This window comes from Macaca fascicularis, chromosome 11 (genome assembly GCF_037993035.2).
Source record: "Macaca fascicularis isolate 582-1 chromosome 11, T2T-MFA8v1.1".
Classification (NCBI taxonomy): domain Eukaryota; kingdom Metazoa; phylum Chordata; class Mammalia; order Primates; family Cercopithecidae; genus Macaca; species Macaca fascicularis.
This window is the reverse complement of record NC_088385.1, coordinates 122,908,823-122,935,220: the sequence shown is the minus strand read 5'-3', so window position 1 is coordinate 122,935,220 and position 26,398 is coordinate 122,908,823. Positions and strand designations below refer to the sequence as shown.

At 39.3% G+C, this 26,398-nt stretch overlaps 1 protein-coding gene across 5 annotated transcripts in view; it reads left to right on the top strand.

Moving 5' to 3' along the window:
- Positions 1–26,167, top strand: part of MED13L (mediator complex subunit 13L) — a 319,228-nt gene extending 293,061 nt beyond the window's left edge. For all 5 annotated transcript variants that reach the window (XM_045366651.3, XM_005572338.5, XM_045366652.3 and 2 more), the window contains 11 exons: positions 623–1,046; positions 1,557–1,776; positions 3,224–3,412; positions 8,726–8,949; positions 9,146–9,288; positions 12,250–12,408; positions 13,673–13,849; positions 15,694–15,851; positions 18,530–18,691; positions 21,253–21,365; positions 23,350–26,167. In XM_045366651.3, coding sequence (XP_045222586.1) covers positions 623–1,046; positions 1,557–1,776; positions 3,224–3,412; positions 8,726–8,949; positions 9,146–9,288; positions 12,250–12,408; positions 13,673–13,849; positions 15,694–15,851; positions 18,530–18,691; positions 21,253–21,365; positions 23,350–23,482 — 2,102 coding nt within the window. In that variant the 3' untranslated portion in view covers positions 23,483–26,167. The remainder of the gene's footprint in view (positions 1–622; positions 1,047–1,556; positions 1,777–3,223; positions 3,413–8,725; positions 8,950–9,145; positions 9,289–12,249; positions 12,409–13,672; positions 13,850–15,693; positions 15,852–18,529; positions 18,692–21,252; positions 21,366–23,349) is intronic.
- Positions 26,168–26,398: the final 231 nt, after the last annotated feature.

Below are 26,398 nucleotides of genomic sequence, written 5' to 3'. Positions count from 1 at the left end.
GGCAAAGTAGAACTGGAGAAGTAAAATAGCAAATCCCTCCCATCCTTTCTTTTATAGATGCAACATTGTATTTCTTTTGCCTCAAGTAATGCTGTATTTGTTAAGGTCCATTTTGGTGTTCTGAGCAGTTTAATGCTAATTTCTATATGTACATATATTTTTTAAAAACTATTCAAAGTTGCCTAATCATGTCTAATTTACTCCACATTTTGAAAACTTAGCAGCATGACTTGGTGTTAGCTGCTTAGTTTTAACCCATATTCTGAAGAGAATCTTAGAAGCTTGTAAACCTAGGAGTATAATGTCCCGTGATGACTGTGGAATATATAGCTTCTCATTTTTCAGGGCAGGCATATGGAATCAGTCTGAAAGGAGACTATCACAAGTGATTGATTTTCTCTTTTCAAACAGGCCTCTTCTGTAGAATTTATAAGTTGCTCCGTGTGCATTTCCATGTTTGCAGAATACATAAGCATGAGTGTGGAGATAGTATTTTGTGTATTGTAATCAGAGTATTGCAGCTTGAAAGCATAATTTTTTTACAAGTGACCATTCTAGATTTCTGGTTTAGTCGACACTGCAGAATATCACTAAAGTCACCTCTTTGCATGTATTCTTTCAGCACCTTATTTAGCCACTCTGCAGCTTGATAGCAGCCTGTTGATACCACCTAAATACCAGACCCCACCAGCAGCGGCACAGGGACAGGCTACGCCTGGGAATGCTGGGCCCTTAGCTCCAAATGGATCAGCAGCTCCCCCAGCTGGCAGTGCATTTAACCCCACCTCGAATAGTAGTACTACAAATCCTGCAGCAAGTAGTTCCGCATCTGGTTCCTCTGTGCCACCGGTCTCATCGTCTGCCTCTGCTCCTGGTATTAGCCAGATAAGCACTACCTCTTCTTCAGGATTCAGTGGTAGTGTTGGAGGGCAGAACCCCAGCACTGGGGGCATTTCTACGGATAGAACTCAAGGGAGCATAGGCTGTGGCGGAGACACTGACCCTGGGCAGAGCTCTTCTCAGCCCTCACAGGATGGACAAGAGAGGTATGTTACTCACTAATTGAGACGAGTGGCCTCAGCTCAGACCCTTTCTCTCTTCTTCTGCACCTTTTCTCCCTTGACCTCATGATTCTCTGAATCCTATGAAGTGCTCTATTTCTCTTCTTCTCAAAAGAAAGGGGTAATGGTCAATCTAAAGCTGCAGTGTTAAAATTTTGAGACTTCTTATAAATTATTATGACTTATAAACCTTATTATTAAACTTACAATCAACTTAATTAATAACAACTTTGTACAACATAACCACAGAAAAGAAAGGGGAGTTTGAAAAAGATATCTCCCATTTTAGAGGAGTACATTGCCATTTTCCGTCTGCTTTCAATGCTCTCTGGCTTGGTTTGCCTGTATTTTGGTAAGGTGATACATGTTACTCTTACATTTAATCTGTAAATATTCTTTAGGGAGCCTGTGTGCTCTAGAATTGAGCACTTTTGTTTTTCATACTCATGTAATTTATGTTTATTTTGTGTGTCTCACAAGTGACTCTCTTGCCAGTGTTACAGAAAGGGAGAGAATAGGAATTCCCACGGAGCCTGACTCTGCAGACAGCCATGCCCACCCTCCAGCCGTTGTCATTTACATGGTAGACCCATTCACTTATGCTGCGGAGGAGGACTCCACTTCTGGGAACTTTTGGCTGTTGAGCTTGATGCGCTGCTACACAGAAATGCTGGATAATTTACCTGAGCATATGAGAAGTTCTTTCATTCTCCAGGTTACTGTTTGCAAGTTTATTATTTACTTTTGATGTTGATGTTTTTGTTGTTGTGAAAATAAATACAGGCTTATGGTTTTTCTTAAAAAATAGAAGTACAGGTTAATTATCCTCTAACCAAAATACTAGGGACCAGAGTGTTTTGGATTTCTGATTTTGGAATGTTTGCATATATGTAATGGGAGACCTTGGCAGTGGACCCAAGTCTAAACATAAAATTTGTGTTTTATATACACCTTATACACTTAACCTGAAGGTAATTTTATACAATTTTTTTAATAATTTTGTGCTTTATACAAAGTTTTGATTAAATTTGACTGCAGCACATCACATGAGGTCTGATACGGAATTTTCCACTTGTGGCGTTTTATTGACATTCCAAAAATTGTGAGTTTTGGCGCATTTTGGATTTCAGATTTTTTGATTAGGGATATTCAACCTGTACCCGAAAGTATAAAAGAAAAAATAATCATAATTCTGACTTTTACATTCAACCACCATTACCATTTTGGTGTTTTTCTAGCTTGTTTTTCTATTTTTGTTTACACAGTTGAGATCATACTTTTAATATAACTTAGTTTCTATCTAATGTTATTCATGAATACATTTTCATGTTATTTAAATTCTTACAAGCATTTTTAATGACTGCATATTTTCCATAGCCATTCCTATATCTCCACTTCTTTACTGTTATAAATAAAGCCATAGTACACATTTATGTATAATCTTATTTTTCACATTTCAGGTCATTTTTTAACATGGATTCTTAGATGTAGATGCTGACACATATTGCCAAATTCCATTCCAAAAGAGATTACACTTACTTTCCTTTCATCAGTGAATGAGTATGCTTATTTTCACTGCACCTTTGACAGCTTTATAGTGTGATGATTTTTTAAAAAATTCTATATAGATGAAAAACAGTGCTTCGGATGTTTGGGTTTCATTTTAATGTCACTTTAACTGAAGCTATCTTGTAAAATTAAAAGATTGAAATTAAAGTTATCAGAGTACATTGCTGATAGTTTTCCATTGTTTTGAAGTCTGTATCCTAAATGATTAGGTAATAATTCCAAAAAATGCCACACACACTGTGTAATTATAAAAAGGAGAAATATAATACAATTTGGGGGCCATGGTAATACCTGTAATAAATTGAGATCTTACCTCTCAAATGGGAACATGGTAGTTTCTAAGTGACAGTATAACTTGACCCATATAATCGTACATCTTTCGAAATTGCTGGTGATAGAGAATTTTATGTCAGTGGAAGGAATTAGGATTTAATTATATTATGTGTGACACTGATATATTTTAGGGCTGAGGTTACCTCTCCCCATGTGGTAAGGAATTCATGCCGTTTCCTTTTTCAGCTTGCTTGTTAGCGTGTTAGATCTCAGTTTCTAGGTTTTTGGTTTTGTTTTGTTTTTTGTATTTGTGTCTTTAGATTGTGCCTTGCCAGTACATGCTGCAGACAATGAAGGATGAGCAAGTTTTCTACATTCAATACTTGAAGTCCATGGCATTTTCAGTGTACTGCCAGTGCAGGCGACCATTGCCTACACAGATCCACATTAAATCCCTCACGGGATTTGGGCCTGCAGCCAGCATTGAGATGACCCTCAAGAACCCTGAGGTGGGTATTGGCAGGACAGGAACTTAGAAAATTTATACTAAAATGCAAGCTAGGAGAGGTATTTTATCTAACCTAGAGATTGGCTGGTTGCTTAGTTGGCCTTCTACCTTGATATAAGAGTTGCTAGGCTGGATGTGGTGGCTCACGCCTGTAGTCTTAGCACTTTGGGAGGCTGAGGTGGGAGGATTACTTAAGCCTAGGAGTTTGAGACCACCCTGGGCAACATAGCAAGACCCCGTCTCCACAAATTTTTTTAAAAAAAATTAGCCAGGTGTCAGTGATGATGTGTGCCAGTAGTCCTGGCTGTTTGGGAGGCTGAGACGGAAGGATCACTTGAGCCCAGGCGTTTGAGATGGCAGTGAGCTGTGATCACACAACCACTTCCGCCTGGAGAGTAAGACCCTGTCTCAAGCGGGGAATGAAAAAGAGTTGGCAGATTTCTTTAACTCTTAGATTTAAATAGAGGAGATATTTCTCTGAACTTTTAAGAATTTTTGAGAAAAGAGGCAAGCAAATTCTTACTGTTTTTTTTTATGTAGGACTTTAGGCAATAATATATGTATCACTTTTAGTTCTTAATGTTTGAATTTTCTAAATTTATTTTCTTTATTTTTCTAAGCTACTCTGTGTCTTAGATCAGAAATCCTTTGCATTTTCTGGCTCTGGTCTGTATCCTGAGACAGCAGTTGTAGTTGTGTTTACTCTGCAGGGGGCCCTCATTTTCTGATGCACATACTTACAGGGAGTTGATTTCTCCTTTCCTTGCCTCAGTGCTTCGGTATGTAAATGAATGCATTTTCACTCCATCTTTTTAAACCTACTTCCTACAGATATGTGTGGATTTCAAAGGGAATTTTACAGCACCAAAGCTAAACATGTTTTAAACAAAAGTTTTACATTTCCTTTGTTTTTCTAATCACCTTATCTTGAAGATAGGTATACAGGGCAATGTTCAGAATTTTCAAAGCCTTCAAAAATCAGTTCCCACAATTTTATTGCATGAAAAATACCCGATTAGTAAAAGCCAGCAAATACCTCTTTACCATAAGAGAGCTTCTTAAAACACCAATTGCTATTTTTAGTTGGTAATGTTGTTCTGAACAACTCTATGAAATGCTTGCACTTTTATAAGTAAAATGCTTGGAAGTGAAAAATGATGCAAGTAGTTAATACTGTGTGTGTTGTAACTTGGTTCAGGTCAGCTTAGTCCCAAGGGAGAAAAGCTGCTCAGCCGATGACCTACATTCACTCCAGTGTTATATAAAATTTCTATTTTAGGCAGTTTTAGTTTAGTTTATTCTTTGAGTTTAAAGTTTTCACTTCTATGAGCAGTTCATCTGTTTTCTCTATTAAATTTTTCTAGAATTTCAAAAATAAACATCTCTACTTATTTTTCATTTTGTTTCCAGAAATTATGAATTATTGCCTTTCTAAAGGTTATTATTCTCAGAGCGCCATCAGGAGCTCATAAGATAAAGTGAGGTTTAGGTTAAAATAAATGGCAAAAAGACTTCGAGTAGTATGCTTTTTCTCCATTTTGCTTGAAAGAGGAAGAGAGAAACGATTTTACTTTATTAGAAACAAAAGAACCAAATGTTATAAATATTTGCTGAAGTTTATACTTTTTTTTTTTTTTTTTTTTTGAGACAGAGTCTCACTCTGTTACCCAGGCTGGAGTGCAGTGGTGCGATCTTGGCTCACTGCAAGCTCCGCCTCCTGGGCTCACGCCATTCTCCTGCCTCAGCCTCCCAAGTAGCTGGGACTACAGGCGCCCACCACCACGCCTGGCTAATTTTTTGTATTTTTAGTTTCACCATGTTAGCCAGGATGGTCTCAATCTCCTGACCTTGTGATCCGCCCGTCTCGGTCTCCCAAAGTGCTGGGATTACAGGTGTGAGCCACTGCACCCAGCCTGAAGTTTATACATTTTAATCTGCATTAAGGTAATGGTTAGTTGGTCAATGCTGCCTCTGCCTCTGCCTCAGTCTGCAGCTAGAACACTGTGTTCTCGTTTGGTAAATATGGTTGAGCATCTACTGTGTGCCAGGTGCTCTCTTAGGTGCTGAGGATGCAGGGGTGAACAAAACAGGCCCCTGCCTCCATGCAGTTCTCATTCTCTGGGTGGCACAGTTTTATACAAGTTGTCACATGTGAAAGAATCTACTTTATAGTATTTATATGCAAATTTTCAAATACAATTGCTGTTATCTTTTGTTTTTCATGGAATATCTCACATCTCAACACAGTTTGGGAATCATATTTTATTTAGTGTTTCAGAAGCTATCTATTACATCTGAGATATTTCACATTTAGCCTTTTGTTTTGTAAAAAACTCCAGGCAAACTCAGCTGGACTTTTTCTTTTTTTAGTAACAGCTTTATTGAGATACAATTCACATATCATGAAATTCTTTTTAAAAATTTCACAGTTTAGGCTGGGCGCGGTGGCTCTTGCCTGTAATCCCAACACTTTGGGAGGCCGAGGCAGGCAGATCACCTGAGGTCAGGAGTTCAAGACCAGCCTGGCCAACATGGCAAAATCCCGTTTCCACTGAAAATAAAAAAGTTAGCCGGGTGTGGTGGCGGACACCTGTAATCCCAGCTACTTGGGAGGCTGAGGCAGAAGAATTGCTTGAACCCAGGAGGTGGAGGTTGCAGTAAGCACAGATCACGCCACTGCACTCCAGTCTCGGTGACAGAGTAAGACTCTGTTTCCAAAAAAAGGAAAAAAAATTGTATAGTTTAGTGGTTTTTAGTATTTCCACAGAGTTGTACAGTCATCACTACTATCTAATTTTGGAACGTTTTCGTCAACCCTCAAAGAAACACAGTATTCATTAGCACACACTACTCATTCCCCACTCCAGTCCCTGGCAACCACTGGTCTGCTTGCTGTCTCTGTGCAGCTGCCTGTTCTGGACATTTCGTGTAGATGGAATCATACAATATATGATTTTTTTTTTTTCTTTTTTAGACAGGGTCTCATTAATATTGCTTGGGCTGGTCTTGAACTCCTGGCCTCAAGCAGTCCTTCCCCCAATTTTTTTACTTTTATTTTTGAGACAAGGTCTTGCTCTGTCGCCCAGGGTGGTGTGCAGTGGCAAGATCACGGTTACTTGCAGCTTCAACCTCCCTGGGCTCAAGTGATCCTCCTGCCTGAGCCACTGGAGTAGCTGGGACTACAGGCATGTGCCACTGTGCCTTGCTAAAGTTTTGTAATTTTTTGATAGAGATGGGGTTTTGCCATGTTGCCCAGGCTGGTCTTGAGCTCCTTGGCTCAAGCATTCTGCCCGCCTCAGCCTCCCAAAGTACTGGGATAACAAGCGTGAACCACCTCACCTGGCCATATGTGATATTTTATGTCTGGCTTCTTCCATTTAGCGTAATGATTTTGAGATTCATCCGTGTCATAACATGTACCAGTACTTCATTTCTTTTCCTGGCTAAATAATATTTCATTGTATGGCTATACCACATTTTGTTTATCTATTCATTAGTTAATGGACATTTAGGTTGTTTCCACTTTTTGGCACTTGTGAATAATGCTGCTATGAATATTTGTGTACAAGGTTTTTGTGTGGACATAATATTTCTCTTGGTAAATACCTAAGATTGCAATTTCTGGTCACGTGGAGAGTGAATTGATTAGTGTTAGATTAGCTTTGCAACTTTGAGCAAGTCATTGAATATTTCTCAGCCTGAGTTTTGAATCCCTGTGATGAATGAATGAGTTGGGTTATATTATTTTCAAAGTCTCTTTTAGCTTTAAAATAGTGTCATTCTGTTACTACCGTGCCTAATGCTGTGTAGTTCAGGGGTCAGCAACTATGGCTTTGGGCTGAATCCGGCCTGCAGCTTGTACTTGAATGACCAGCTAGGTAAGAATGATTATTTCTTTTTTGGTGTTTTTGAGACAGGGTCTCACTCTGTCTCCCAGGCTGAAGTGCAGTGGCATGAACATGGGTCACTGCAGCCTCGACCTTCCAAGCTCAGGCAGTCAGCATCTCAAGTACCTGGGACTACAGGCATGTACCATCATGCCTGGCTAATTTTATTTTACTTTTTGTAGAGGGAGAGTCTCACTGTGCTGGCCAGGCTGGCCTCGAACTCCTGGGCTCCAGTGATCCTCCCACTCCAGCCTCCCAAAGTGTTAGGATTACAGGCATGAGCCGACACACTTAGCCAGTGAGTACATTTTTACAAAAAGGAGAATGTGTGACAGCCATAAAAATCTAAACTTTATTCTCTGGTTTTCTTTTTTATAGAAGTTAGCTGACCCCTGTTGTAGTTTATTAAATAGTAAGATGTGTATGATAGCTGTAAAAAAAATGACAATTAAAAAATTTTCACAGTTAATCTAAAATATTTATATTTGGTAATAGCTGTTGATTTGATTTCTAAAATTACATACACAAACACATATTAAACTATATGTACTGAAAAGTACTCAATCATAGGTATACTGCTTAATGAATTTTCAGTAATTAAAAAAAATACCATTTAACAAGCGCAAGAAGCAAATGCATAATCAGTATCCAGAGCCCCTCTTGTGGCCTCTCCAATCCCTTAAAGATAGTCACTATTCTGACTTCTAATAGTGTAGTTTTGCCTGTCTTTGACCTTGATATAAATTGAATCATCTACTTCATATTCTTTCACATTCGGCTTCTTTTATTCATTGTTGAGATTCATCTGTTTTGTTGCTTATAGTTTTTTCATTCTCATTGCTGTTTGATATTCTGATTCTGTTAACTACATCACAATTTTTTATCTCTTTTACTGTTGATGAGTATTCAGATTATTTTCTATTTGGAGCTATTGTGATTAATACTCTTGTGAATATTCTTATACCTGTTTTTTGGTAAACATGTGCATTTTATTGGTTCAAAGGGAGTATATGTTTGTTCAGCTTAAGCAGCAATGTATAAAAATTCTTGTTGCTCCATATTCTCACCAATATTTTCTCTTTTTTTATTTTCGACATTCTGGTGGTTGTGTAGCATTATCTCATTGTGGTTTCAGTTTCCCACTTGCCTAACAACTAATGAAGTTGGGCCAGTGTACTTTCTAAAATAGTAATTTCTTTTAATAAGGAAATACTGGCTTAATTGAGTTTCCCAGCTTACATGATTTAAATAATCATTTCGTTATGTGTCATCAATACTATTTATTTATCTAGTACTGGAGAGAAAGAGAGAGAGAAACGATTTATTACCATTACTCCTTGTGGGTTCCCTCAGTGTCGTTCTGGATTTTGTTGTGATCATTAAGTTGTGTGGCTTTGTACTGATAATGATTTTGGTTTTGATTTCAGCGGCCCAGCCCAATCCAGCTTTACTCCCCTCCCTTTATATTGGCCCCAATCAAAGACAAGCAGACAGAGCTGGGAGAGACGTTTGGTGAGGCGAGCCAGAAATACAATGTGCTCTTCGTGGGCTATTGTCTATCTCATGACCAGCGCTGGCTTTTGGCTTCCTGCACTGACCTCCATGGGGAATTATTGGAGACCTGCGTTGTAAATATTGCTTTACCAAGCAGGTGAGAAGGCTTGATGTTTATGGTGCATGTAAATTGATGCTGTACCAGTCTTCAAATATGAATATTTCCTGTTTTCTATGTAAATTAAGTGGGTACACATGGATAGGTTCTTTGGAATTTCTAGTGTTTGTCTTACAAGTGATAACTCTGATTTATCTAGGGACCCCTTCCCTTTCCCCATTTCTTTCTTTGTTAGGTCACGGAGGAGTAAAGTATCTGCACGTAAAATTGGACTACAGAAGTTATGGGAATGGTGCATAGGGATTGTCCAAATGACATCTCTACCCTGGAGAGTTGTAATCGGGCGACTTGGGCGTCTTGGCCATGGGGAGCTTAAAGGTGAGAAGTTTTTGAAGAAGTATTTGCAGAAAACAGAGGAAAAGGGCTGAGCTGATGTCATTAACTGAACTAAGGGAGGAAATGTTTAAATTTGTAGTAAGAATTAAGCAGATTCTATTTTATGGTTCTTTTATATGTGCAGGATAAACCAGTTTTAAACTCTTCTTTGGCAACAAAATCATTTATCCAAATAAAATCTTAAATATTGAGCCCCAAGATATAAAACAAAAAGAGTTTTATTAATATAAAAATGATAGTAAATTCACATTTCGAACATTTATTTATATATTGAGTCAATGAGAAGAACTAGTCAGTTTTAAGACAAAAATTTTATATCAGTGATTGTAGGTGACAGTTGAAGTCATATAAAAACAGCCTTCAATTTGTTTGGTGGTTGATGATGAGTTTTGTGTTTCTTTAGTTTTTTTGGTGGCACAACAGCAAGGAAATCCTGTTTCATGAGGACAAGTAGTTGTCAGTAGAAGCAGTCTTTATTCACATTGCCACTGTCTGATATTCTTCAGCCTGGAAGCTTAAAAGAGCAGATTTTTGAAGTTCAGTCCCCAACTACCACTGCTTATATTCTTTTTCATAAATATAACAGTCGGTTAGGAAGCACTTTAACTGTAACACAACACAACTGACCACCAGCAGCTGCCTTGCTTGGTACTGAGCCCAGCTCATTTACTATCCCAGTGTAGCTACTTGTACAGGTTTATGTGAATAGTATCAATAAGCTTAGATTATTTTTAAAGCCTTATTAATTAATGACACATTTATAAGAAGTTCAATATATGCATTCAGATGGGAGAAGTTTTTTCCTAAGATCTGCACAAAAGAAAGACTTATGTCACAAATTAGCTTAGTGGCTTCCTGGGTGCAAATACATTAGAGCAGAGTCAGCAAAGTTTCTTCGTAAATGGCCAGATAGTAAATATTTTCAGCTTTGCAGGCCAGATGGTTGCTGTTCTGACTATTTAGTTCTGCCGTTGTAACGTCAAAGCGGCTCTAGACAATACCTAAATGAGTGTGGACGGCTGTGTTTTAATAAAACTTTATTTACAAAAACAAACGGGAGGCAGGATTTGGCCTGTGGATCATAGTTTGCTGACCCCTGCATTAGACCATGTACGTTATTTCTTTATAGGAAATTCACATCAGGTATTTGTAGATTCCCTAAACAAAAATCACTGGTACAGATATAACTTGCACTGTAGGAGTGCTTAAGTGTACCTCACTTCCTACAATGCAGGTTAAATCTGGTGTCAAATTTTCAAGGTTTAACAGCAGTTTATATAACTATTACATCATATGTATTAAGTAAATGTTTTCTTTGGCATTTACATTTTTTTTTTTTTTTTTTGTAATAAGTTGTACTGTAGACTAATAGACCCTTTTCATTTTTTAAAGGACTATCATAATGAATCTTGTATCAAGTGCCTGGAGGTCTAATACGTTAGGGGATTCATCATTTTATTTCTGTCAGAATTTTCTGTCTTCCTCCCCAGTCTGCTTTTTCAGTCAATCTTATTTCTTAAAGGCTTTGAGCTATTCTTAACCCTTGGGGAAAGTTAGACTATAATAGGAAAGAAGAGGGAGGATAAAAATATAGAGTAATAGTCTAGTCACTTGGTATTTTGGAAAATTATTAAGGCCATCTCCTTCCCTTGTATGATTTTTATAAGGGCACATTCTTCTTCCTTATCTCTTAGTGGAGAGGAATGTGTGACTGGAGGAACCCATCAAAAGATTGAAAGAAAATGTATGTTCAGGAATAAAAACATGGGAAGAACCTAGTGTACAGGAAATCTGTTTACTAATCTACAGCTCCTTCCTTTGGGGATCCAAGGTCTGTGCCACTTTGCATCTCCATGGGACAGTGTGTGACAGGAGACTGAGGTTTCAGAGTCAGCTTTGTGAATTTCTGTTTCTTATCTCCAGAGTCTTTATGATGAAATACACACTGCCTTTTCTTTCTTACTTGGTTTGAAATATGAGGCTCACATCTGTGATTTTCCATAGTTTTAAAACACACATTCTTCATGTTCCTGGCCACTCTTATTTCAGCCACTTCAGTTTTGGGTTCTTTGGGAATATGGGAACAGTTCTCCATTCACTTGCTCTTTAAGGGGAGAAATGGCAGCTTATTTGGGGGAAAAAAAGAGTGTGGAGGTAGAGCAGCCTGCACTTGTGTGGCATTTTATGAGCAAGATGGGATCCGAGAGCAGGGGCGATGCATAGGAATGGCACATACTTCATGTGTGTAAGGGAGGTAGGAAGAGGGGACCAAGTGCTTTCCACTTCTCAGAGTAACATAATCCTCCACAGTGCTCCAGTTAGGTATAATGCTTTTGTCTGGAGGCAGTAAACATTAGAAAGAAAATGTATGCCAACTTTTCAGTCTCCGCTATTAGTGCAGCATCGTTTGGAGCACTTTACTCACACTCGTTGTGAGCTCTTTGGGTGTTCTAAGAACTATTTCTCTTCATTTCTGCTGCTGCTTGCCTTTCATGGAAATAACTAACCTACAGCAATAACCAAAACTCAGGTTTACCTCCACCCACCAGTGCTCTCCTCCAGAGCAGAGTACTCAAAGAATTGAACCTTGAGAAGGAGGAGAAAGGACAGGGCAGCTAACACTGCTGCCATCATGGAAAAGCACTCTAAGTGCCTAAATCTGGTCTAGGTAGATTAGACTGGATTAGTGCTGGACTCTCAAAGGTCATTTCAGACATGACATCAGCCTACAGAATAGTAGGCCTTTGTTCCTTTGTTAATGAAGTGTAATAGAAGTCGAGTAACATTCTCTTTATAGCAAGGAGGGGCACCTCTGTAAAGCCATAATTCCCTTTAGGGCCCAACCTTGGAAATTCAATTACCGGGCAGAACTGCTAAAAAGCTCAAATCTCCCATCAGTATGAATTTCTAAAGACTGTGTATGACTGTGATATTTGATTTCAGATTGGAGTATCCTCCTTGGAGAATGTTCACTACAGACAATCAGCAAAAAGCTCAAGGATGTGTGCCGGATGTGTGGAATCTCTGCCGCAGACTCTCCTTCTATCCTTAGTGCCTGCCTGGTTGCCATGGAGCCCCAGGGGTCCTTTGTAGTGATGCCAGGTAAATTTCTTCGTGTCATTGTCATTAATTACATATCACATCAATTCAGTCCACTCAAACTTAAGTCCACAGACAAGCGTAGAATTGTCTTCATTATATTTCTATGAGAGAAGATTGTATTTGGGGCTTAAAGATGGAAAACGTTCGATCCCTTCCATGGGAAGTGGTTTGTGATTTTATCATGTTTGTTGACCAAAGCTCGGAAGAAAGACTAAGTTCTGAGTATAATTGAGATCTCATAGAATCATGGCTAATGACTGTTACCTGACCCCAGTTTGTTGTTAGTATATGAAGATCACCCTCCAAAGAACTACTAAAGTAGACCCCAGCATGATGCATATTTGAATATCCTTTTGAAGACATGCATTTGGCAGAATCCCACAACAGCCTCGAAGGGATGTTTCTGTAGTCTCTCTGATATGGTTGAAGATGAATGGGAAGGCAATAGCACAGTACCTGGTACACAGTAAGCTCTCAATAGATGTAGGTGTCATTTGTGGATGGCCAAAACATGTGACCACAGAACTTCTTAACAATCTGGCTCGTTTTTTAAAACCAGCAACTAAGCGATTTTATACTTTTATAACCTATCTTTACCATCCAGATATTTCTTGAATCCAATGGGGGACCTTCCCCACTTATTCCTTATAAAAGTCAATAGTATTGTGGTGTGAGAATGGGGTTACTTGTCATCAATCCAGTGAGAGACAGATGTCCTCATTAGACCATAGGTTACCTCTGTTGCCTCTACCACTTGGGCAGTTACGTAACTTCTTTGTGCTTTTGTCCTCATCTATAAATGGGGATCATAGTTCCTACCTTCAAATGCTATGGTGATCAAATGCGATAACTTGAATGAAGAGTTTAGCACAAATGCTGGCATGTAGTAAGCATTCATTAAGTGTTACAACATATATTGATTTTTATGGTACTGTTTCTATAGGATTGTTAACCATTTAGAACAGTACTTTATAAATTGTGAACAACCAGAGGAGGAAAGAAAGTAGGGGGTTTATTTTTAGAAATACTTCTTATGTAAGTAATTAAAACATTTAGTGGACTTGATCCAATTTTATCTTAACCTTTTCAATGTGAAATGAAACTTGGGTTATTATAGATAGCTATGTGCTCTGAGTCAGTTTCTTTGAAGATATTTAAACAATTGGACTCAACTTTGAGTGTGTATTTATCATGGCATTTTCATCAGACTCATACCACTCCAGATCATTGATTGATATAATTCTTTTTATTTTTTTCTTTAAAGATGCTGTCACAATGGGCTCTGTTTTTGGCCGAAGTACTGCACTGAACATGCAGTCATCTCAGCTCAACACCCCTCAAGATGCTTCTTGTACACACATCTTGGTGTTCCCAACATCATCAACCATCCAGGTGGCTCCCGCCAACTACCCCAATGAAGATGGGTTTAGCCCCAACAATGGTGAGTAGAAGACCTGTATGGATAGTGCTCACCTTCGTGCAGGGCAGAGCTGGATTATGGAATCACTGGGCTGCCCTGCCACATGGCTTTTCTGTATTGTAATAAACAACCCAGGAACTATAAAGAGGGGATAGATGGTTTGAGAATCTTTTTGGTCTTAAAGCTTTAATTTATCTGCACAATTACCAAAACCAAATAAATATTTTCCTCTTTTGGGCAATTGACTTTGTTCTGTTTTTCTTTTTTTTTTTTTTTTTTTGAGACGGAGTCTTGCTCTGTGCCCCAGGCTGGAGTGCAGTGGCACGATCTCGGCTCACTGCAAGCTCCACCCCCACGGGTTCACGCCATTCTCCTGCCTCAGCCTCCCGAGTAGCTGGGACTACAGGCGCCCGCTACCTCGCCCGGCTAATTTTCTTGTATTTTTAGTAGAGACGGGGTTTCACCGTGTTAGCCAGGATGGTCTCGATCTCCTGACCTCGTGATCCGCCCGTCTCGGCCTCCCAAAGTGCTGGGATTACAGGCTTGAGCCACCGCGCCCGGCCTCTTCTGTTTTTCATTAAAGGCAAAAAATAATATCTGTGTGGCAGTGTTCTGTACTTGGGTGCCACTCTTTCAGTAAATATTTGAAGATGTGATTTGAAATGTTTGAAGTACTAAGCAATATGAAGAGAGCACCTTCCTTTAGCTAGTTGACGGGAATCTAATTTGCTATAGAGAAACTCCTTATTTGATTATTCTTAATGGAAATTTTTGAGTATCTGTTAAGGCATCTGTTTTAAAAAATGATCATTTATAAACTATAAAATGCTCAGTACTGTGCATCCATTTGCATTGTTTTTGAAGAAATTGTAACACCTACCAGTGTTTACTTATGGTAAAGGGGATGGGGAAAAGGATACCAAATTTTATGTCTGGTATGATTACAATGGATTAACAAATATATGAGAAAATAAAAGAATCATAGAAAAAAAAGGTCATGGTGATTGGGTTCTAGGTGATGGTTTTCACTTTTTATACTTTTCTTTAGAAATTTTCTGCTGTGGATGTACCTTACTTTTATAGTGTCGGGGAGGATTTCTTAATGAAAACATTGAGCCAGGTGCACCCCATGCCTGTAATCCTAGCACTTTGGGAGGCCGAGGCAGGCGGATCACTTGAGGTCAGGAGTTTGAGACTAGCCTGGCCAACATGGTGAAACCCCATCTCTATGAAAAATACAAAAATTAGCCAGAAATCACTTGAACCCAGGAGGCGGAGGTTGCAGTGAGCTGAGATCGTGCCGCTGCACTCCAGCCTGGGCAAAAGAGTGAGACTCCACCTCAAAAAAAAAAAAAAAAAAAAAAAAAAAGAGGGGAGAGAGAGAGAAAAAAAACATTGTGCTTTGATTTGCTTTTGGAATAGGTCTCCATTTTCAGGGCAAGTTCACGCCCATTAACATGCATTCATTCAGCCTCTGGTGTTTTAGATGCTAATTGGATACATTGATGGAGTCTACTGTGTTTTTGAATGGTGTCAACTTTAATGATTAAATTGCTGCTTTAGCTCTTTAGCCATGTTTTTATGTGCCTTTGGAGGCTATGTAGAGTGTTGGTTTTTATGTTACATTCTTGATTGCATTCTGTTAATACTTTACATAAGGAGATCATTGGAGAGAGCACAAAGCGAGAGAATAATTTGTAATAGCTTGCCCTCAGTAGGTCCTCCTGCATCTCAGTTCTTAATGTGTGTGTCCAGAATAGCCATATGCCAACAAAACATGACATAGGTTCAGTTGGATTATTATGATAATTGATATGGACTATCTTTTTAATTTTTGTGCTTTTTTTCCCCCCTCTTCCCTCTAGATGATATGTTTGTTGACCTTCCATTCCCAGATGATATGGACAATGATATTGGCATATTAATGACTGGGAACCTCCATTCCTCTCCCAACTCCTCCCCAGTACCCTCCCCAGGCTCTCCTTCTGGAATTGGTGTGGGCTCTCACTTCCAGCATAGTCGGGTAAGGATGATTTGGAGTACATTGTTTAAGACAACCACAGCCTTCAGGAAGATAATTCGCTTGACATCCGATCATCTTGTTCCTACACGCACAGTTCTTGATGGTCTGGGTCCTTGGTACAAGTGAAATAAGTGTGGGAAACTGACTGTAGTTCCATTTTGAATACAAGGCAGGAATTTGAAATAAATGTGTTATCATTTCTGATGAATAAGTTTTATCAGAAGACTAGTCCTGTTACAGATGCAAGGGTTTTTTATGCATTGTTTTCTTAGCAAAAATTAGTTCTAGTTGCTTGCTGCTTCCCAGTTGTTTTTTTTCAATGTTATTTTTTGCCAAAATAGTGGCTTTTAAGAGATCAGTACAACAACCGTACTTATTCAACAGTAACTGTGCTGATTGAAGAACAAGTTGTTGGTGATGGCTTGTTCTGAAAGGAGCCTGCCATGCTCTTTGCGTGTCCTGGCTTAGTCATTTTGCAGCTGCCTTCTTTCTAGCTGACCCACAGGAATGGCAAGAGCTGCCAGGAGATTGATTTTACAGATATGTCCAGGTTAATGCCAGAGTATTAAGGAAAAAACCAGAGCTTACAACTGGTTTCATCTTTAAATATCTCAGGGATATTGGAGGTGAATGAACAGAAGATTTAAGAGTTAGAGGGTTCTGCCACAGCTTGTGGTAACTTTGCTTCAGTTAGATGATTCCTGCTGCATCACTGTATTGTACTGTTTATTTAAAATGTTACGAGATTGAGGGGTTAAGACTTAGAAAAATAGCTATGTCTGGTGTCTTAGACTGAACAAGCATAAGCAACCCTGCTCATACTCATTTATTTAGACACAAAGATGGATATAAAGGACTAAAGTTTTCACTGGGGGGACTTTTATTCCCAGCACTGAATTTATTAGACGATGGAGAAAAAGAAGGTTTCTAACTTAGATTAGTCACAGAGCAGGTGAGACCAGAGGAGGGCATCTCAGAGTGTTCCCATGTTATACCTGCCGCTGTTACCCTCTTCTGGAAGGAAGGGGTTTTAAGTCTGTTTCCTTTGCAGTTACTTACCAGTTAATGACAATTTGTTCATGGGAAATGGTTGTGATAGGAACAAAAACCACAAATTTTACATTGCCTATTTTTTTAAAGTTAGGTTTAATTTGAATTCTGTAGGCAAATAGCATAGTAGCTAAGAATGCATGCCCCACAGTCTGTTAAAGACAATTCTGAATTGCAGGTCTGGGCCTGCGGGCTTTGTGACCTTGGACAACCTAACTTCACCTCTTTTAGCCTGAGTTACCTTATCTGTGAAGTGGAATAATAGCAACTACCTCCCAGTACCTGTTTTTGTAATTCAGTTTATGCATTAACAAAGAATTGGTCATTAAAGTATAATGTTAGTTGTGTAAGAAACAGAGGTATGCTGTGTTTCTCCCTTTTTTTGGAGCCTTAAGCACTAAAGTCTTTAATTCAGTGTCATGATTTAGACAGTGCTGTTCTGAAGCTAGCCAGGTGGCCTTTTTCAATCCTGAGCACCTGCAGCCAGGTGACCTCCAAGAGGCTTTAAGCATTTCCTTTTTCTGAAGCATTAAACATTCTTTGATATCCAGTTAAGACATTATAGCAGGGAAAAGAATGCCTTCAAAGTGGCAGTAAATTTTTTATTTTTTAATCAACTCAGAATTGATACAGTTTGATGTAGTAGCTGCAGATTATTTTTTCCTTCTAAACAGAAGGCTTTTTTTTTTTTTTTTTTGAGATGGAGTCTCACTCTGTTGCTCAAGCTAGAGTGCAATGGCGTGATCTTGGCTCACTGCAACCTCCGCCTCCTGGGTTCAAGGGATTCTCCTTCCTCAGCCTCCTGAGTAGCTGAGATTACAGGCATGCACTACTATGTCTGGCTAATTTTTGTATTTTTAGTAGAGTTGGGGTTTCACCGTGTTCACCAGGCAGGTCTCGAAATTCTGACCTCAAGTGATCTGCCCGCCTCAGCCTCCCAAAGTGCTGGGATTACAGGTGTGAGCCACCACACCCAGCCTAAACAGAGCCTTTTAAAAACAAATGGCTTACTTATTGCTTACATGAAAGGTACATTTTCAGTTGTTGAAGCTAGCTAAAAGAATTACAGATAAGAAAAATGTCAGTTGCAGCAAAACATAGTGAGCCTCTTCCAGGAGTCTCTTATTAAGGGGAATGCTGCAGATGAAAACATGGCTTCTCTGTGAGCAGATCTTGCACTACTGGCAGCTCAGGAACATTTGTGCTGTGCAGGTACTGGTGTCACATTGTCCTGGTCAAGCTGGTGAGCTCTTGTGTCTGTGGTTGGTTGCTGGTGAAAGAGCACCTGCGTATGGTAGAAACTTCTGCTGTCAGAGATTGTAATCTTTCCATTTTAGTTTGTTCCATCACGATGCCATGGAATTGATCTTCCATCCCATAGAAAAGAAACCCAAGCAAATAAATCCGTACTTAGTTGACTGAGGCTGTCAGCTTTGCTGGCATCTTCTCTATGTGTGCAGCAAAGACAGTGCCGGCCCTGCTTTCCTTTCTCAGCCACCTGTGGCTTTCTGTGAGATGCTGCCACAAAGGGGATCACTCACTGCAGTGTGCAGAGTGAACTGACGAAAGTTTGTTTTTCAAGGTTTCAGATAAATGTTGATCATGCTTTTGGGATTTTTGTTTTTCAGAGCCAGGGTGAGCGTCTTCTTTCTAGAGAAGCACCAGAGGAACTAAAGCAGCAGCCCCTGGCCCTTGGGTATTTTGTATCAACTGCCAAAGCTGAGAATCTTCCCCAGTGGTTTTGGTCATCGTGTCCCCAGGCTCAAAACCAGTGCCCTCTCTTCTTAAAGGTTGGTTTGGTATCATATTAGAAGTTTGCAAGGAATGAGTGATTTATGCTTAAATTTAATTTTGCTTAGAAATTTCAGTTTTAGGCATCATAATCTTATTCTGTTCCTTTTTTCTCTTGTATCTACTTACACTCTGAGGAAATTTTACAGTTGTAGGTGGAGAGTAGAATTTAGGAGGACCCAAAACCATGTCACAAAGAAATGAAGCACAGTAGCCCAAGGAGGAGACAGTGGGGCCCAGAGGGTAAATCTAGGGTGGTACATGGGGTTCAGTGTAATGGTCTTTCTCCAAGTCTATATTGCGTCACTATCAGTAAAGTTAAGCTTGCGTCGAGGGTATAGTAACCAGCCGTCCTCTTCCTCCCCTGCCATGGACTCCTCTCATTCTTCATTAGAGCAGGGTAAGAGTCGGCTAAAAACATTGCACATTTGCACTTCCTCCTTCCTTTATATTTCTTGGAACCTTTTAATCCCAATTTTAAAGGTTCAAAACAAAAGATCCCCTATTTGCAGTTTGTGTTAAAAACAGCAATACCTAGAATGAAATCCATTTCTTGCCCACAGATTGGCAAAAATACAAAGATTTGGCAACATACTGTGTTGGCACAGATGTGGGGAGCAGGCCCTGGTGTTGGTGGAATTGCTGAATAATACAGCCCTACACACTACCCTTTTAGGGCAGCATTCCCACCTCTAAGGAAGAGCCCAAAGGTTCTTCGCCAAAACAGAAAATGACGTATGTCCAAGACTAGAAAGAACCTAAGTGTCATCAGTGATGGACTGATTGAATCAACTGTGGCACATCCAGACAGTGAAATGTTAATCATTTGCAACAAAATGGAGAATATTTCTGTGTAATCATTCTGTGGAGTAGCGATTACCTTGGAGTAATCTATAAGATATGCGTATTCACACACATATACACACACACAGCTGATTATATTTTCAAAAACAAATGATGGAAATCAAACCAAAAACTTAGTGAAGCAATGTTCTTTTCCTAATGACTTTAACATACTATTATAAAATCAAAGAAGGTTTATAAAAATGCATGTGTTCTGTATTTTGAATTAGAATTATCAGTATGAGCGTAGATTTATTTTTCCTCTCTAAAAAAGTTTACACATTTTTTTAGCTCTGTCTGCTGAAAAAGCTTAGCAGCAATAAACACCTCTGTTGCCACAATTGTGGTTCCTACACACTGTTGTCACTTAAAGGTACTATGGTTCTTTGAAGATGACTGATTCCAGGTATGAAGCAGGAAATGTTCCCAGTGAACCTAGGGCATCTTGTCACACCTAAAAGCAAGAAAGTTACCAAAGATCATGATGGTCCATCAGGGCCTCAGGAGCCATCTTAGAGGGCAGCTCGATTGTCCAGGGCTAGGATGGGACCGTGTGATCATTAAAACAAATGATGACAGTGATAGAATGAAACAAATCCTTGGTTCATAATTGTGTTGGAAAACAAAAAATCAGTCATTTTTAACTGCTAGAGCATCAACTCAGTCTGAAAATAAAAAATAAAGAGAAAGCATTTATATATTGCCTCTCGTTTACATATAAAGTAATACCAAAACCATTGGGTGAAAACTTGATGAGGAACTTTATGATGGGTGTAGTACGCTGGTACCACCTGAACCCAGTGATGAATCATGTTACTTCAGGTGGGACAGTAGACATTTCGTGCCTTTAATCATTTGTCACGTACAGATCATGTTGGCTCATGATTTTAGTAAACCAAATATAAAAAGACATTTTTGAGATAATAAGGGAGCATTATCTTATTATCCTGCAGATGGGGTGATTGGGGTGATAATATTAAGGAATCATTGTGAATTTTTATTGTGTGATAATTACTGTTATGTTTAAAGGTCCTTATGTGAGATATCTCTGACGTTTTACAAGCAAAATGATACAATATTTGTTTTATGGGTTTTTTGGTTTGTTTTTTTTTTTTTTTTTTTTTTTTTTTTTTTTTTTTTTTTTGAGACAGAGTCTTGCTCTGTTGCCCAGGCTGGAGTGCAGTGTTGCAATCACAACTCACTGCATCCTCATCCTCCCAGATTGCTCAAGCAATCTTCCAGCTTCAGCCTTCCGAGTAGCTGGGACTACAGGCACAAACCACCATGCCCAGCTATTTTTTTTTTAAATGTTTTGTAGAGATGGTAATATTTGTGTTTTGTTTAAAATAATTCAGAAGAATGAAAACAAAAAAGTGGTGAATATTGATAATTGTTACATCTTGGTGATATCAATTCATGGGACCTTATAATATATTAGAGTATTTTTGTGTGTGCTAGACTATTTCCATTGAAGAAACAAAATACAGCAGACCGAAAAAGCCCAAAAAGTTTGCCTCCCCACCCCCCCCAACCCTAGGATGAGAAGTTACTTGGGATTACCTTGGGGGTTACTGAGCAGGTTAAAATTTATAGACTCATAGAAACTCTGACTTCTAAGGACTTTTGGGAGCATCTGCTTCTGGCAGACATGGCCTCCCTCACTTCTGCACTGTGATTGTCTAGACCAGAGAGGTAACTCCCTTTGTTTTTTCACCAGGCTTCGCTGCATCACCACATTTCAGTAGCACAGACAGACGAACTTCTGCCTGCCAGGAATTCTCAGCGGGTTCCACACCCTCTTGACTCCAAAACTACGTCTGATGTTTTAAGGTAGATACCAACCTAGGCATCATAGCAGTGCAGTTTGAAATGATATTCCTTTACTGTTGTCTTTGCAAGGTGTTTTAATCTAAGTGTGGTATTCATAGAAAAGAAGCTGCCATTTGTGCAGTGAAACATTATCTGATGAGTCAGTGAGAGCTGCAGTCCCCCATAGCTGCATGGGACAGGGAGTGTGACACATTGGATTCAGTTAGGCAGTGATATGCATTTATAATTGCCTTTGCTTCCCGTTCAGAGCAAGCACTTCATGGTGATGAAGAGAGGTCAGATCTCGGGGGTGGATAGTTAGAAGACAGTATCTGGAACTTTTAAAGCACCTCACATTGAAAATACTTTTTATGCTTCCTGTTTCTTTTTTCTTTTTTTTCTTTTCTTTTTTTTTTTTTTTGAGACGGAGTCTCGCTCTGTCACCCAGGCTGGAGTGCAGTGGCGCGATCTCAGCTCCCTGCAAGCTCTGCCTCCCAGGTTCATGCCATTCTCCTGCCTCAGCCTGGGTGACAGCTTTTTTTTGTATTTTTAGTAGAGACAGGGTTTCACCGTGTTAGCCAGGATGGTCTCGATCTGCTGACCTCATGATCCACCCACCTCAGCCTCCCAAAGTGTTGGGATTACAGACGTGAGCTACCGATTATGTTTTTTTTTTAAATGAACTAGAACATAAATGACATAGTAGGGAAATGCATCCCAGAAATGGGTATTAATCAAACCACAGACATTCTTCATCTACCTTGAGAAAAGATACAGGCCTTTTCTAATGTTTTATAACTCTTAAATGGTTAGGAAATGATAAGAAACTGTACATTATAGATTAATGTATAATTATAGTTATGGATAAAAATAACCTGATCAACATAAATTTGGCTTCCAGGCCCCCTAGAGCAAGGGTCCCCAACCCCTGTCCATGCCTTGTTAGGAACCAGGCCGCACAGCGTGCGGTAAGTGGCAGGCGAGCGAGCATTACAACCTGTGCTCTGCCTCCTGTCAGGCAACGGCATTAGATTCTCATAGGGGCACAAACCCTATTGTGAACCGCACATGCAAAGGATCTAGGTTGTGCACTCCTTATGAGACTCTTAATGCCTGATGATTTAAGGTGGAATAGTTTCATCCTGAAACCATTCCCCACCACGTGGAAAAATTGTCTTCCACAAAACCGGTCCCTGGTGCCAAAAAAGGTTGGAGACTGCTGCCCTAGAGGAACACTGCCCAATAGAAATATAATGTGAACCTCAAATCTAATTAAAATTTTTCTACTAGCCACATTAAAATAGTAAAAAGAAACTGATGAATTTTAATAATATATTTTATTTAACTCAATATATTCAAAGTGTTATTTCAACATGTACCAATATAAAAATATTCATGAAATGTTTACATACTTTTCTTTTTTTCTTTTTCTTTTTTTTGGAGATGGAGTCCTGTTCTGTCACCCAGGCAAGAGTGCAGTGGCATGATCTCACTGCAACCTCCGCCTACAGGCTCAAGCGATTCTCCTGCCTCAGCCTCCCAAGTAGCTGGGATTACAGGCATGCACCACCACGCCTGACTAATTTTTGTATTTTTAATAAAGACGGGGTTTCACCATGTTGGCCACCTGGTCTTGAACTCCTGACCTCAGGTGATCCACCGACCTCGGCCTCCCAAAGTTGCTGGGATTACAGGCGTGAGCCACTGCACCTGGCCTCTAAGTGTTTGGGCTCCAGTGCCTCCTTTTACCTGCAGTCCACACAAGTTCTGACTGGCCTCACGGGCAGAGCTCGGTGGCCATGTGTGGCTGGTGGCTACTGTACTGGATGGTCCATGTCTAGAAGGAAGGAGGAACATGAGACAAGGATGAGGGAAAGAGCCTGGGGCAGGTTAAAGGATGCCTTTGAGACCTCCTTCCTGCTAAGATCCGGAATGTGTTAGAATCTGAGAACCAGCCTGCCCCTCTTGAGGCTCATGCCCCTGCTCTGTGTGTTCTCTTTGGCAGGTTTGTTTTGGAGCAGTACAACGCTCTGTCCTGGCTCACGTGCAATCCGGCCACCCAGGACCGTACTTCCTGCCTTCCCGTCCACTTTGTGGTGCTCACTCAGTTGTACAATGCCATCATGAATATACTTTAATTGGAAAAGCACTTGTTCTCTCTGGCTCAGTTCCTTCTCCCTGCAACCTCAGTCCAAGGAACCTGCTACACTCTGCAAATAACCCACATCCTTTTCTTCAGACCACTCTCCACAGTCCTGCACTGTGATTCCTTCTCAGCAGGCACATGTCAATTCTGCAGTGTTCATTACCAGAGTGACTCCTTGACACTTCTCTCATGGACCTGGAAACTTCCATACGTGGTAACTTTCAGCCAGTGCGGTGGTGTATGTAGCCCCCAACCACTGGTCCCCGGAAGTGCTGGTGGTTGGTGGCTTTTCAGCGGGAAACAGAAGAGACAGTGTCCTTTTGCACAAGAGTCTGTGTTTTCAGCCTCTGTATACAATTGAGGGCAGTCTAGCCCTTTGGATGAAATCCTCTAGTTACTGGTGTATGGCCTGTGGGTTACCTGAACTCCATAATCTGGGACTTTTTAAAAATAAGAACCAGCTCAAGTACATGGTTTCATACTGGGGTTCCTGTCTCCCTAGTGCTCCCATCCAGATTGGCATGAGTGCTTCGGTTGACTTCACACCTGTGTGTGGATGCAGAAGGTCTGGAGACAGCTTCATTTTGTTTATTTATTTTAATTTGTTTTGTCATACGGTTTTTGTGACTTTGTTTTTTTAATTCACGAGGACCAGGTACAGTAGCTGAAACCCAATTCAGATCCACCATAGGATTCTTTGACTACATACCTCTGTCCTAGAAGCCGGAAAAGGAGTAAAAACACATTGGGGAGATCATGCCTAAAAGTAATATATTCAGAACCACCCAGCAGTAGGTTTTGTTAACAACAAACTGAGTTTTAAAAGTTCTGCCATGTTAAGTGGCCAGCATTTCATGAAGGATAACATTTTTATACAGAAGGCAGTCAAGCTCAACTCAGAGCCATGGAGGCAAGTACCTTAATTAGTTTTATATAGTCACAACGGAAATATATTTTCTAGTGAATTCTTACCGAAAGCCAGGTCTCTCCTCTCATTAGATCAAAAGGGACTTATGTACATACAACAATTGAAAGTGTTTGCTCATGAAATCAGTTATAAATATGGTGAATTTTTTCTGGACCATAGGAATATTATTTCAAAGAAATATTACAACTTAACCATTAAATTAGTACTTGAAGTTGAGCCTTTGTGGTGGGACTTTTTAAAAAATGCCTTTTTAAAGCATTAATGGCTAATTGAAGTATTTTATGACTCCTCATTCCTGGCCCAGAGGGTTGTCTTTGAAACCCTGTTTCTAACCCTTGTGTTGTGTGTTTCTGTCTGAGGGCAGTGGGTGTGTACTGGCCTCCCGGGAGCCACTGTGACCAGGCCTTTGAGCTCTTGTCATCTGTGGAGAGAATCATGCAAATTTTAAAAGTTCTTCCAAGAGACTTCCATGTCCTGGTTATTAACAAAAAAGGAAAAATGTAATAATTGATATGATTTTGTAAAAGTATTTTTCTTGAAATAATCTAAAGTTTAAAACATTATATTAAAAAAAAAGTTGTGTGGTGGGAATGTGAAAGCAGAGAAATAACTTGTAAATGGATAATTTTCTTCTCTGTACCACCAGTTGAAGGGGGGTTGACTTTCGCAATGTATAGGATAAAAAATCTGATATATCAAACCATTTGTATCTAATGTGTACAGTGTAAAATTGACTTTAAAAATATTGCAGTGCTATTTTTTCTTAATCAGAAAGGAAAATTCTCAAGGCCTTTTGAAGAGCATAAGAAGATGAAGATTGTAAACTTGTATAAAATTATCTTGGTGAGAAGACAAATTGTAAAGTAGATATTTGTAATCTTTTACCACTTTGGGGTTGCTTTTTTCCCGGAATTCATCAGAACTTTGAATTTTTTTTTAAATGGGCTGTTTTTAATGCAGGGGCTTTTCTTCCCTAGAAACCCAATTCTAAGCAGAAAAAGAAAAAAAACATAAAAAATAAAAAACCCCTACAAAAAACTTAAAAAAAAAAATGGCAGCAAAGGGTAGTTTTCATCTGGTGTCTTTTATTTAAGTTTTTTAAGTTAAGAAAAGCTGGTGACATATTTATACGTTTTTGTGCAAAAATAAATGAATGGCAATAGATTTTAAAAAATCTTATGTACTTCTGTGTGAAAAAGTCTGTATAATATTTCCCTTAAATATGCATTATTTTACTTGTGAGTTTTTTACTGAATTAATCTGAAATGTACAAGCCCTGGATTTGCTACAGAGTGAGAAGTTATTTTATTTTTTTTTATTTTTAATTTTGGAAATTCTGCAGAAATCAGAACTCTTACCATGGTTTGAACAAAAAAAGGGGAAGTGGGGAGGGGAGAAGGGTGGGATTGTCCAGCATGCTTGTATGTATATTTCAGAACCTTTTTTAAATGTAAAAGCTGTACATTTCTGGGAAGTTCTGAATTTCTTTTGTTTCCTTTTTTCCTTCAAGCATTTTGCAGTGAGCTTCTTTTATATATAGCAAACAATTTGAAAGAATACAAAAATATGTGAAGTTCATTTAAAAAAATAACTACAGTATAGCGCTGGTACAGTACACTAAAAGACTTTGATAAAAAGAAACAATAATAAAAGGCCTCCATTTTAAATGTCATTCATATATACCTTGTGGATGAGAGCTATATACTTTTACACACTTTTTTAGAGGAATAAATTATTGAATTACTGAAACTTTGAGTGGCTTTTTTCCCTTCCCCTCCTGCCTTTGTATAAAATTATCTACACCTGCTCAAGAGGTATATAGATTGAATAGCCCTAGATTAATAGCCAGGCTCTACCTTCCAGTCAGTGAAATGGATGTAGAATTTTACCGCCCTGATCACCCCCAACAGCTGTTCTGAAATTGTATTCTTATACTCCAGGGCACAAGTACATTCCCGGATCAGTTTTTAGATGCTCACA